Source organism: Apteryx rowi, unplaced genomic scaffold (assembly GCF_003343035.1).
Source record: "Apteryx rowi isolate R43461 unplaced genomic scaffold, aptRow1 scaffold_55, whole genome shotgun sequence".
In the NCBI taxonomy this organism is placed as follows: Eukaryota; Metazoa; Chordata; class Aves; order Apterygiformes; family Apterygidae; genus Apteryx; species Apteryx rowi.
Window position 1 is genome coordinate 261192 of NW_020450816.1, and position 12336 is coordinate 273527.

The 12336-nt window shown below is 36.9% G+C and overlaps 1 protein-coding gene across 1 annotated transcript in view; it reads left to right on the forward strand.

Annotated features, from left to right (window-relative positions):
• LOC112973492 (bifunctional heparan sulfate N-deacetylase/N-sulfotransferase 3) overlaps nt 1-4229 on the forward strand; it is a 68807-nt gene extending 64578 nt beyond the window's left edge. Inside the window, exons 11-13 of the mRNA XM_026081442.1 lie at nt 553-662; nt 2787-2889; nt 4110-4229. Coding sequence (XP_025937227.1) covers nt 553-662; nt 2787-2889; nt 4110-4229 — 333 coding nt within the window. The remainder of the gene's footprint in view (nt 1-552; nt 663-2786; nt 2890-4109) is intronic.
• The last annotated feature ends 8107 nt before the right edge of the window (nt 4230-12336 follow it).

The window sequence follows — 12336 nt, forward strand, 5'->3', positions numbered from 1 at the left end:
TGTGCTGCACATTCCATATCCATCTACATCCCTCTCTTAAGGCCTTTTTAACATCTATCTTTATTCATATTCTTGTAAAATAATGTATTGTTGTATATTTTTAGAAGTAAAGCATTTCATCTAACATCTGCCTACTGTTTTATGTCTTTTTGGTCATTTTCAGTGACTGGCTTCTCAACATGTCTCTAGCATATATATTCATATGTCTGTGTCTATGATAATTACAGGCTATTTATCCAGATGTTAATACCTTTTATCTTGGCTGGCCAAATCTCATTCAATTTCCTTCCAATACTTCGAATCTTTCTAGATCCTTCATTGTTATTTCTCTGTTGTCACAACAGCTTCCAATTTAATATCATTTCAGATTTAATTAACATGCCATTTACCTTGTTCCCACGTCATTAATAATGATGATAATAAAGCAGGACCTATTATCATTCTCTGGGACAGCTCTTTCCATATAATGAATGAGTTTGACAGAGGTGAAAGTTTTAGTTTGAAACATGAAATAATTTTAAATTAAACATCCATTTATTTTATTTATTGTAGTTACTAATTATTGATGGACAGCAGCTGAGAACTGACCCATCTACTGTGATGGATGAAGTGCAGAAATTTCTGGGAGTCTCTCCTCATTATAATTACTCTGAAGCCCTAACGTAAGTTAATTTTATCATCATAATTTCATGTTCCTATATTCTTAAAATACTAGCAGCCCATAAGTAAGCTTAATACAAAATAAAGCCTCTCATACTTTTCTCTCTCACTGAGCCATCAGTAGGATGTATTCTATTCTTCAGTGTCTGGAAAGAACACCATTCAGGGTTAGATTTTCTGTGAATCATGCACTGAGTCACTAAATGTGGAGCTTGACTGTTACAGAAATAGACTTCTGACAAATGGACAAAGTAAGTATTGCTTTGTGAGAACTGTATATGAATTTTGGATGAATAAAAAGGAATTTTATTTCCATCAATAAAAGAGCCAACATACATAAACAGAAAGGAAAGAGAATTAGTTTCTCTTTATTTTCAACATCAGCTGCAAGAAGGATTCAACAGTATCAGTGTCAAGAGTGTAACATCCACTCTGTATGTCATAAGCAGTCACATACACAAATGCTTTGGATTCTGACATTTAGATTTGGTTGCTCTTAAAATAAGATTGATAACCTTAGGCTGCTCTTCTGAATGCGAGTCTATTGTCTGTCTTTATAAGAAGTTCTCAGGAAAGAATGCTCTTCTTTTCTAGGCATTTCTATATTTAATGCTTTTATCCAATTGTATTCTGTTTCTTTTTGTAGCAAAACAGACTTTTATCTTTGATGAGATAGTCAAGTGCACTGTAAGGACCTAAAGGGCCCAATTCATCCCTGAAGTTAAGTGTATTGAAAACATGTTCTCTTTTTTTTTTTTTTAAACCAAAGTCTTTGACCTGGATACTGTGAATTAATCCCATCTGCATCTAATTCTGTAGCACACATTTCATTCACGTCTGCCCTTGAACACAAGTAATCTTCATGGAAATGAAGCAACTTGTTCCATTAAAATGCACTGAGGCCAATTTGTCCCCTTAGCTGACATCAGCTTAGTTATGCCAGTAATGTCTTTGTCTTTAAATGCATTAATTCTGGCATGTCTTTTGGCAAAAGATACACAAAATGTAAATGATTTTTTCTTGTAACTACGAGATTGCAATGCAGCAACATGAAACAAAATCCACTTGTATTTCTGTATCCTTTCTCCAAAAAATTCAAAGCATTTTGTAGCTTGTAAGTTTATAGTGGTGTGCAAGGTAGGTAAATACCAACATATCAAATTTACAAAATGAGAGTGAAACATTGGGAAGTGAACTGTAGATTAGCAGTCTTAAGGTTCATGTTTTACAGAGGTGGGCAAAGCTAATTACAGAGGAAAATTTGTGTACAGGTGCATTGTCTTGATGAAAACAGCAAGTCCAGCTGGAAGAAGTGCTTTACACCTTAGCTGGCAGAAGTTCTGCAGGAGGGAAGATTAAACCAACTGTTCAGACCAAGTGCAGCTGTTCACTAGATATGTTACTTCCTACCTATAAAAAGTCTTACACAATGAAAAAAGATGTTACCTGTGTCTGTGTTGCAAGCAAAAGCCCTGCCTTTATTCTGCATGCCTAGTCTCCATTTTGTAGGTACTGGCTGAAGACATGATGGAATCCTTAAAATGCGCTCTAAAGTATGTGATCAACAGATACGTGTCAGCATATACAGAATGCGTAGACTTTATTGCATCTTTTATTATGATTATTATTTGATTTAATCTGTTGAAGACAAACAGCATATACCAGTGTCTCTGCCCATAATACATTTCTCGGTCCCAACAGTAATCTCCATAATCACCTAGATGCTAGTTTTATCATTAGTAGGTACTTTTTTTTTCAGTCTGAACTTGGAAGATATATCCTTCTTGCTGGGTGCTCCTCAGCCTCTCACACACAGCCCACTGCAAGCTTGTCTTTCCAGGATCAGTATTCTTGGCTTTTGCCTCTCTCCTGTCTGTCTTTCTTCTATCTTTCATCTTTATCTGTTTCTACTTTAGTCTTTGTGTTTGCACCCAGCTTTTACTGCCTTGCTCCTGTTAACCCCTCAGCTCCTCTGTTCACTCAGTTGTTTTCCCTCTTTTCCCCCTGAAATGACAAGTTACTGGTGCAAAAAAATAAGCTATTAGATTATGGGAACTTGCTTGATTTTGTTTCTGAGTTGAAAGTATTACTGGTATCTGTTGTATTTGAAAGTATATTTGTTTCAGGTTCGATTCACATAAAGGTTTCTGGTGTCAGCTCCTGGAAGAAGGAAAAACCAAGTGTCTGGGAAAGAGCAAAGGTAGAAAATACCCTCCTATGGATTCTGAGGTAAACCATTATTCTCTTTGGCATTATACAGGGATTTAGCTGCCACCTGTGGGACACCACACAGGCAAAATAAGAAGGGAGAGAATACAAAATTCATTAGCTGTTAGTTATTTGACTATATTTAAGATAGCTGGAGTATATCAACTACTTCAGTCTTTTATTTCAAATGAGAAGTGTTCAGGTCATTAAAAAAACAACTTCTAAAATCTGGCACCCCTTAGAAAAATAAACTTTGCAGCCTTGAAATTCCCTGAAATTCATGTAGAAACCTGGTCCCCTTAGCTAAGTGACTTAACCAGCAGAGGCTTCACAGTGCATTCTTTTTCACAGTCATGATCAGATATGTATATGTGTGTCTGGTTCTGCATCCTCGAGAGTAGTTAGGCCATGACAATTAACGCTGACCCTCATAAAGTCCACTTTTAAGAGTGATTGAGTTCTGTTTCTATGGTATTTTGTAAATACCTTCCCCAGACAAATGTTCAAATTAAGTAATTTCCATCAGGTCAAATGTTGCAGCCTGCACTCACAGGCAGTTCATTCTCCTTTTCCAGCCAGAAATTTTATGTTTAGTCTGTCCTGTATTCCCATTTCATTTAGCCTGATTAAAACTCAAATAAAAACTTACAGTTTGGAACAACAGTGAGTATTAATGCAGTATGTGAGCCATTTTTTCTTCTCACATCCGTATAAATCATAAGTGACTTTACAGAACTCAATAGAATTATACTGATATAAAATCATTGCGTGAGAAGGCTTTTGACCAGAGACAGGACAAGACTTTGTTTGTTTTTGTTACGTTTTTCAATTCTAAATACTTCTGAATATTGGGGGTACTAATTGACAGATGCCTGAATACTAAGAGATTTTAGAAGCTCTGACATTCTGGCTTCAATCACACTAGAGTAAATTCAAAGCAATTGTATCAGCTTCAGAGCAATTCTTAATTTACATGACTCTCTGAGAGCAAAAATCAAATCCATTGCTTTGATTCTGATGTTCATTTTGGATATCTTTTATTCCTCTTGAAATTATCTTTTGCAGTTCAGCTCCTAGACTGAAGAGCTTAAACTTGTATGCAGTAGGTAGCATAAAAAAATACAAATTACATAAGAGAAAGTAAAGTTTTGATACAGGTAAAACAAACTTCAAAACCCAGAATTCACAGCAACTACAGTATGGCATTTTATTAAATAAAAATAACTTTTTATATCCATCAGTGCAGGGCTTTTCTGTCAAGCTACTACAGAGATCACAATGTGGAACTGTCGAAACTCCTACACAAATTGGGACAACCTCTGCCGTCATGGCTGAGACAGGAGCTGCAGAAAGTAAGATAGCATTGAAAAAAGGCTTTTTGAAATCTCTCTTCCACACTTCAGTCATCATACCTAAAGTCTCCAGTAGCTATCAGAAGGTGTTGTAAAATATACCTCTTTAAAAAAGAGTAAAAGAAAAAAATTATTTCCATATGCTGGCATGTGGATTGTGAAAATGTATGTGTTTCTTAGAACTTTGGTGGGCCACAGTCTTTCTCATAATCATTTCTGGACCTGTGGACTTGTGGACTGCTGTGCACATATGTGGAAGTCATTTGCAACTGGTATAAGCTTCGAAGATACATGACCTATCCAATGTCACAGTAAATATTTACACTTTTATATATCAGTTTAAAAGTATTGTGTCTCATGTAGGTTTTGTAGCCCATTGTTACGCCTCTGACAGTTTTTCTTACTATTTGATTATTGTGTCTTGCATAAAGTCAGAAAATTTAATGTAGCAGAAAATGCCAAGTGTACTCCTGCCTTCGGAATCATCTTGGCAAGTACCCAAAGTATATCCTAACAAGGTATATGCTAACACAGTATAAACTAGCAAGGTAGTTAGTATAAACTAACAAAATAGTTAGCATATGCTAACAAGGCTGAGGAGTACAATTACCACATATGATTTAGGTGTGCACAGCAACAAAATGCTTGGAGCAAAATCTGGAATCCACAGGCTAAAGCAGTGTAGCAAAAAAGGATGCATTACCTGTGATCATAGCCTGTAACAGCAAACTCTTACAATGCTATAAGAGCCTTTGTCTGTAATTACTGATTTTTCGCTGACTGGAATGGCAAAATACAGAAGGTAGACTGTATCAGAACAGAAATTTAATTGGACATGTGAAGCACAAAAGTTACAATATAACCTTTATGGGCAGTATTAAACTCTAACAATTGTGAACCAAACTGAAGCAGTTCAATGAACAGTCTTTCACTCCTGGCTACTATAAGCAACCAGACCTGAATACTGCATTCTGAACTTAAATTGTTATAAATCAGGAATGACTCCACTGAAATGAAGGAAAAACTGGTAAAGAGCAGAAACAGATCCATACTTATATTGCCTTAATTTGCATGACTACTTTTTCCTTGATTTGCCTTCAGTCTGTGCTGTGTCTATTCCAAGATCCCTCAACCTGATCAAAATTGTAGCATTTTTCAGTGACCTCCAATTTATGTCAGTTGCAAAAATCTATCTGATTTCACAATGTAAACACTGGTTGCAGACATTTTTTAAAGTTTGGTATTAAATATTAGGAATAAGCTTTAGAAAAAAAAATTTTGAATACAGTGTGTAATAATGTTACAAAATTAGGCTCTAATCGTGGAAAAGGCTAATACCCAGCCTTACATTTATGTAATTTTAGACATTTCAGTGGTACATCTCACAATACATCATTTTAGACATGTGAGATAAAGTCTGATAAAAAGTACTTAAAAAATTGAGAGAGAAGATCATTGAAAATTTCATTGAAGTATTACCTTAATGCTTCTTCACTGAACTTTGGCTCTGAGGGTTTCTAAAAGGCATGAAGAGGTAGTGAAAAAATATCAGGTGAAAGACAACTACAGTTTTCAATGCAATGGTTTTTTACAGCAACTCTGTAATATTACCATAATTTGTTTTAGAATGAATAGTTAAAAACATGCATCAAATGGTGGAAAAACTTTCTGAGTCTCAATGCTGTTTTACAATATTTACGTAATCATATAATTTAACTTTCAAGGTAATGGAATGGAAACCAGTCTGTTATTCCCTAAATAGAAAACAGATGTTGAGATCCTTACTGTACCTCTAACTGGTAATCTTTATTATTTATTGATTTTGTCTATGTAATATCTGGTTTTAATAGGCCTGTAAAGAAAAAAATCTAGACAAATTTGCTGTATATAACAATATTCTTTTTGCAGCACATTTTGCTAAGGGAGTATGCATGACAAGGACCTGCTACAGTAGACATTCTTTTAAGATTAACATCTTTATTATTTATTAGAAGGAGAATTTTCATTTCACTTTAAGTATACACTGTCATATGGGTTAGGTCCAAAAGCTGACTTGTCTTAATGTACTTCTTATTTGATAAAAGAAACACTCTGAATTCTGAACATCTGTAAAAGCAAAATTCTCTGCATGCTATGGACAGCTCATGTGCCCCTCAAGCATCTATATGGATTTGTTACAACTAAACTGAGTAACTGGAGAAAACACCTGGAGTTTTCATCCTGGCATGACTGATTTTATCCTTGGTATAACCTAATTTACCATCACTCAAACATTTAAAAAAATTGCAGGGATTGCACAAAGCTCATGTTTTATGCTCTGCTGCCTCAGCCCATGTTCTTTAAAGCAGCAATTGTACAACAGAAAAAAATAAGAAAAACTTTAGGCTTTATCAGATGCCTGAGATTTTCATGCTAAGAGAATTTTTTTCTCTGCTCACTGAGTACCTCCTACATGCTGGAGGAATAGGCTTCAGCCACATTCACAGTTCCGTCTTTGTTTCCAAGAATGCCATTTCTCTCTTCTTTCTCTGAGAAATCAAGGCCTTAGCGAGATGAGAATATTGAGTGGGCAGTCAAGTTTGTATGGAGTGGTGATGGGTATATGCACATCAGCCACATTGTCCTTCCAGAAGTTTTGCAACAGGAAAGGTGACTTGTCCCAGAGCTGTGGACTTCTTCTGTGGCACCCTCACTGAGGTGTGGCAAGGACCCCCTACAGCTGTGATCAGCTAAAGCAGCTCAAGTGCTGTCAGCTTGTAGCACCCGGAGCATAAGCTCTTCACATGCACAGCCTTGGCCTTGGCCGGACTAGGTTTGGCAGCTAAATGCAGGGCTCATCCTCTAGGAAGGAGTGCTGTGATGACTCTGAAAACCCAATGAGGAGCAGCAGGGTGGGGCTCTTGTGTGGCTTCTGGCCTTTCATGAGTTCTTAGGCAAATCTCAATGGATTCCTGTGGTAATTTTACCTGAGTCAATACTATGAACAAAGTAATTTGACCTTTTGTCCCTGGAAGTGTGCATCTGAAAGGGCATGATCTTGAATCTTCATCAGTCCAAGCTCCTACTGAAATCAAGCTGCTAAACATTAGCATCTCTAGAAAAAGTGCTACAGGATTAGCTTCCTGTACATTAGAAGTGCTATTCTCACGCACAAAAGCAATAGAGAAGTAATGGCAAATTGGTACTGTTCTTTGCACTTCTGATTTCAGATGTTCGTGTATTAATTGTTTATAAAAAGATGGTATGAAGCCACTTTTTCTCTCCAGAATTATTCTCTTTAAGTATGTTCTTACATTTAACAGGAGACTTTAAAAATATAAATGACTTTTAATGTACTCAACTTGGTGATGAATGAAGAGTCTAAGCAAAGCATGCAGACAACAGCTAGATGTGTTATTCCACAAATAATAGGATACACGTGAGCAGAGTTGAGTAAGCAAGTCATAAAACATACAATATTATCTAACAAAGTTTAACCTCTTCTGTTCACAGCTTACCTACAAGCAATGTTTGATTTTCAGAAACAGACTATCAATATTAACACTTACTTTTAAAAAATACTGATTCATCACAAGGGAGCTATATTTGCTAGTCAAAGTGAGGTGTTTACTGTGGTTGGTAACACAGCCATGGTTTCTGTTCCCCTGGAAGATAACTGCACAAGCAGTTCCTTTACAAATGTTTGATTATGTGAGCTTCACATTTGTTTTCATAAATATGATTCTGAAATTTGCTTTACATGGATGTCTGTGCCAGTAAAAATCAATGTGTGATTATTAGCAGAAAGTAACCATTAGGGGGTCTAAACACAGAGCCTGATATGAATTCACTTAATGATCTGAGCAAACATTCCTGAAAATACTGTGATATTTTCCCAGTTCTACTTGTGCAGAAAGAATTAGTTTCACTGATTTGCAGACTAGCTTGTACAGAATATTCTTTTTCATTGCTTAAGAATGTGAAACTTCCTCAGGAAGAAATTAAATAGATATTTCAATGTTTATAGATGTAATATTCTTGTCATTCACATTGAATGAAAATTGCTGGAAACATTTTTCTCAAAGTTTTTTAAAATAAAAATAGATATTATTCTGATAGTGGCATGATATATGAAGTGCAACAATAAACTCTGATAAGAAAACGTACTGCTGTGTGGAGGTGATTTTTATGTTCATGAAAGTTGTCCTTTTCCAGGTTTGTTAGCAGCTATTGCAGCTTGACTCTGAGCTACAGCAAAATCCATGAGCACGGGAGCAGCATGAAATATTTTCACAAGTGAAAAATATTGCTTACTCTCTCTGTGAGTGAATATTACTGCATTATGCAGCTGCTTGTTTTACTGCTTTTGCTTCCTGCTTACTTTTCGGTTCTTGTGCTAGAACTTGCTAATGTGCTATAGAAACATTTCGAGATCTTGCTATTTTTAAGAGAACAAGCAAGCTTTATTCAAATTACCTGCCTTGGGGATTCAGTAGTTGTGCCATTGCATCAGCCTGCATAGACACAAGAAAACCTCTTTTAGGAGAACCCTCTACAGACAATATGAATGTCCAAAGAAAAATTCAGTGTTATCAACAAATTCAGAACAGAATAGAACTTGTGTACTGTCTAGCTGGGCAGAAGCTGCTAATGTCTTCAAAGAGGTGTAGGAGACTGAAAACATATGTTAACAAAATTTTTAGTTCATTACAGAGAAATGATGTAACCTATACATTCAGAAGTCTAAGCTTCTTTTATAACACCCAGAACTATAATGTCTAAGAATAACAAAAGTGAAACAGTAAAGTAGTAACAGAAAAGTACTTAAGCAAAGGGAAAAGATCTTAACTACAAGTAAGTCCTAACTGACCTCTGTCTCCAATTCATCTGCTTTCATTTAATGGGGTTTTTTTTTTCAGTTCTTCCAGTCCCCAAACTCTTAGACCTCAAAGGTGAATGGGGTGCCCTTTTCTTTTTTTTTTTCTTTTTTTTTGTCTCTGTGGACTACATGGATGAAGAAGGCACAATAGTCAGCATCAAAGGACAAATCACAGGAACAGAAAAACAAAGAACAGGTGAAACCAAGAGCTAAGGAAAACTGAATGGAGGAAGACTTTAGACAAAGTGATAGATTTGAAAAACATATGATGAGATTGATTCTTTTCCACTCTGTAGTCTGTTTGTTCACTTCTTTCCCTGTCTTCTTTTTTGAAAGAATATTTTCTTTCCTCACTTCCCTTTTTTTTTCATTCTGCTCCTCCTCTTCTCTTGAGAAATTCAGAAGGGAAATAAGGCTCATGCATTTTTAATTGCTCAGATATCTACCTGCCTAGGAGAGCTACCAATCTAGTAGCACAATGTTAATATCAGATCTCTTTGTTTTCATAAATGTGATTCTTTAGATCTGAAGGTATGAGTCTTTTCTAATAGATGTGGCCTAGTTCAACACTGGGGCTTAGTTCAGAATTACTAGTTGAAATCCTCTGACTTACGAGAAATGGACCTCTTCATGGGTAAAGAAATCTTTTATTCTGTCTCCTCGGTTAGCAAGAATGTATCCTGCTAAGTTTCCCAGTAAAACTTCTTTTATTAGCTAAATTCTCAACTGATTGACTCCAGGACCAAAAAAAGAAAACAAAACACACTGGCATAGCTTTTTATACAAGCATAGCGCATTTTAGCTATAAAACTCTCTGGAAGGGAAACATTGTAAGCTAAAGACAGGAGACAGCACTTTATGCATCTGACATAGAGTGGAAACAAAGTTGCTGAACACACACCGTACAAGATCAGAACAGCTTATAGCACAGGCAACTGGATGGCAGACTCCAACATGTCTTTGCTCTTTTGTACAATCCTAGCAGCAGTTTCATTCTTCTAGAATACTGCATGAGGGTCATATATCTAAAGCAGTTGAATTACATCATCTCTGTCTGAAAATGATGAAAAACACCAAATGACAGATGGCCTTAAATAATTTCCTGTTTTTTCCACTGAGAAAAGTAAGGTTGGTAATAAAACATCAGCCAGAAGGAAGCTTCCTGCACTACCTATTCATCACTTATAACCTCTTCTTTAAGAGTTCCTAAACACTTCACATATAAAGTCTTCCTCTGTAGCTGACTGAGCCAGGTTTTTGGTCTTGCCACCCCTGGCAGTGGCAGTCTACTGGCATCTGGACTGCTAAAGCCAGAATTATCTGCCTCATCTTGATATTATGCCCATGCCCAGAATAAATACTAACTCATCTTTGAGGCAGTTTTTGCTTTATGAAGTCTGTGACAAACATTTAAAAAACTGCCCTTCCCTGCACAGAAGACAAGTGTAATAACACTGTAAGCCCACCACACCCTGGAATTAGTTCTCTAGTTCTGCTGTCCTGACAGATTTGGAGAGGAAAACTTGTCCTGATTATGCAGCCCAGTGGAGTTATTTTAGGTTCATTTCATGGTAATTGAGAACCCCTTTCCCCTAGTGTATGTTAAATCCTTTCCCTCTTGAGTTAGGGAATCTAGCAAATTTAACTCTCCCCTTTCCTCTGATCCATGACAATAAGGATTTTGAGTGCTTTCTTTTTTCAGACTATAAACTACTTAAATTAAAAACACTGTGGTTTGAAAGGTATAGTAAGTATAAATGTGTGTGTGTGGGGGGGGGGGGGTTATTTGGCGAGCATTAGCCAAATATATTTGCTTATGTCAACCAGAAAAGGAAAATTACCTGTGTTCACCTAAAGGGATGACTTCATTTTTCTAGCACATCTTTCAAAACATCTTCTTTGTTCTTAACCTATGGTTATCAGGAAGGAACAAATAATAGTATTTTAGCATTTAAGGCCCATACCATGACTTCACCAAGTGTACATACAGATATATACATACATTCATATATCTGTCTATATGTAGACAGATATATGTATTCAGCAACTTTTAAAAGTACCTTAAAGCATAGTAAAAGGTTTTAATCATAATTATAGCTAACTGTCATCCTGCATTCCCATCACACCTCAGATGATTGTCAATAAATTCAGGTTTCACCTCTGGAGCTGTATTTGGGCAATATAAGCAGGTCCTTTTTGTGGAAGACAGACTCCTGCCCTCTTATATTGCTTCCAGTATCTGAAGATGCTCACTTGTTTGTTATGAAGTTGTTGAAGGATGCAGTGAATGCCTATATTGTAATTTGAATGGGTTAGTACACCTTTACCTACGCCTACTTCCTAGAGTGCATTGGAGCCAGATGTGCTCTTGTGATACAGCTCAAAAATTCTCATCTGTGAGCTTCACCATGGCTGAAATGTGGAAACGACTAAATGGCCACCCTGACAACAGAGGCAGGTCAGTCTAACTATAACTGTATCCAAGTGACTTCTGTTTGGATCTATTTCAAGTCTTTAACCAATTTCTTGCAGTAACTTCACTAATTTAGTGTATGCTGTTGATTTATAGTTTTGTGAATGATTTCCAGATTGGAAATTTTTAATCTGAAATTCCTGAAAGCTAGTTATTCAAGGACAGGATGAAGTGGTGAACAGAAAAGTGTCATCATCACTTAAGGTTCTGCTCATCATTTAGTATGAGCAGATGCTGTCTTATTCCAGCAATATGGCAATTAAAAAAATAAATGCAGTTGTCCAACTGCTATTCAAAAGGGCAGTCACACCCTCCTCCCTTTAGAAAGGTGAATCCTACCTGAGAGTGAAAAAGGCCAAAGCCTGAATCCTATATATTTCCTAACACTCTGAGATGATCCAGCTGAATGATTACAAAAAGATTCACGTCATTGTGTCACCTCTTGGGGCCCTTGCCATCCCAGATGCGCAGCGGGGAGCAGCAGCGCTGCCAAGGCCTGGCCACCCTGCACCTCTCGCCCCACAGTCCTTACAGCAGCAAGTGGGAAGAACGTTACAGCAGAAAACGTTACACATTCTGAATTAAAACCCGTCACATTGCAGCCTTGCGGGTGTTTAGATGCCAGCTATGTTTCAGAGAGCAGTAATACCAGCAGAATCGTTTTCGTATTGCCCTCATTGACTGATGCGCTTGGTTACATCCGTGGAAATGAGGAAGACCATGCGGCGCTTGGCGCGCACGTTCCCCGCGGCGGGGTGGAGCGTGCAGCGGCGCTGCGCCAGCCC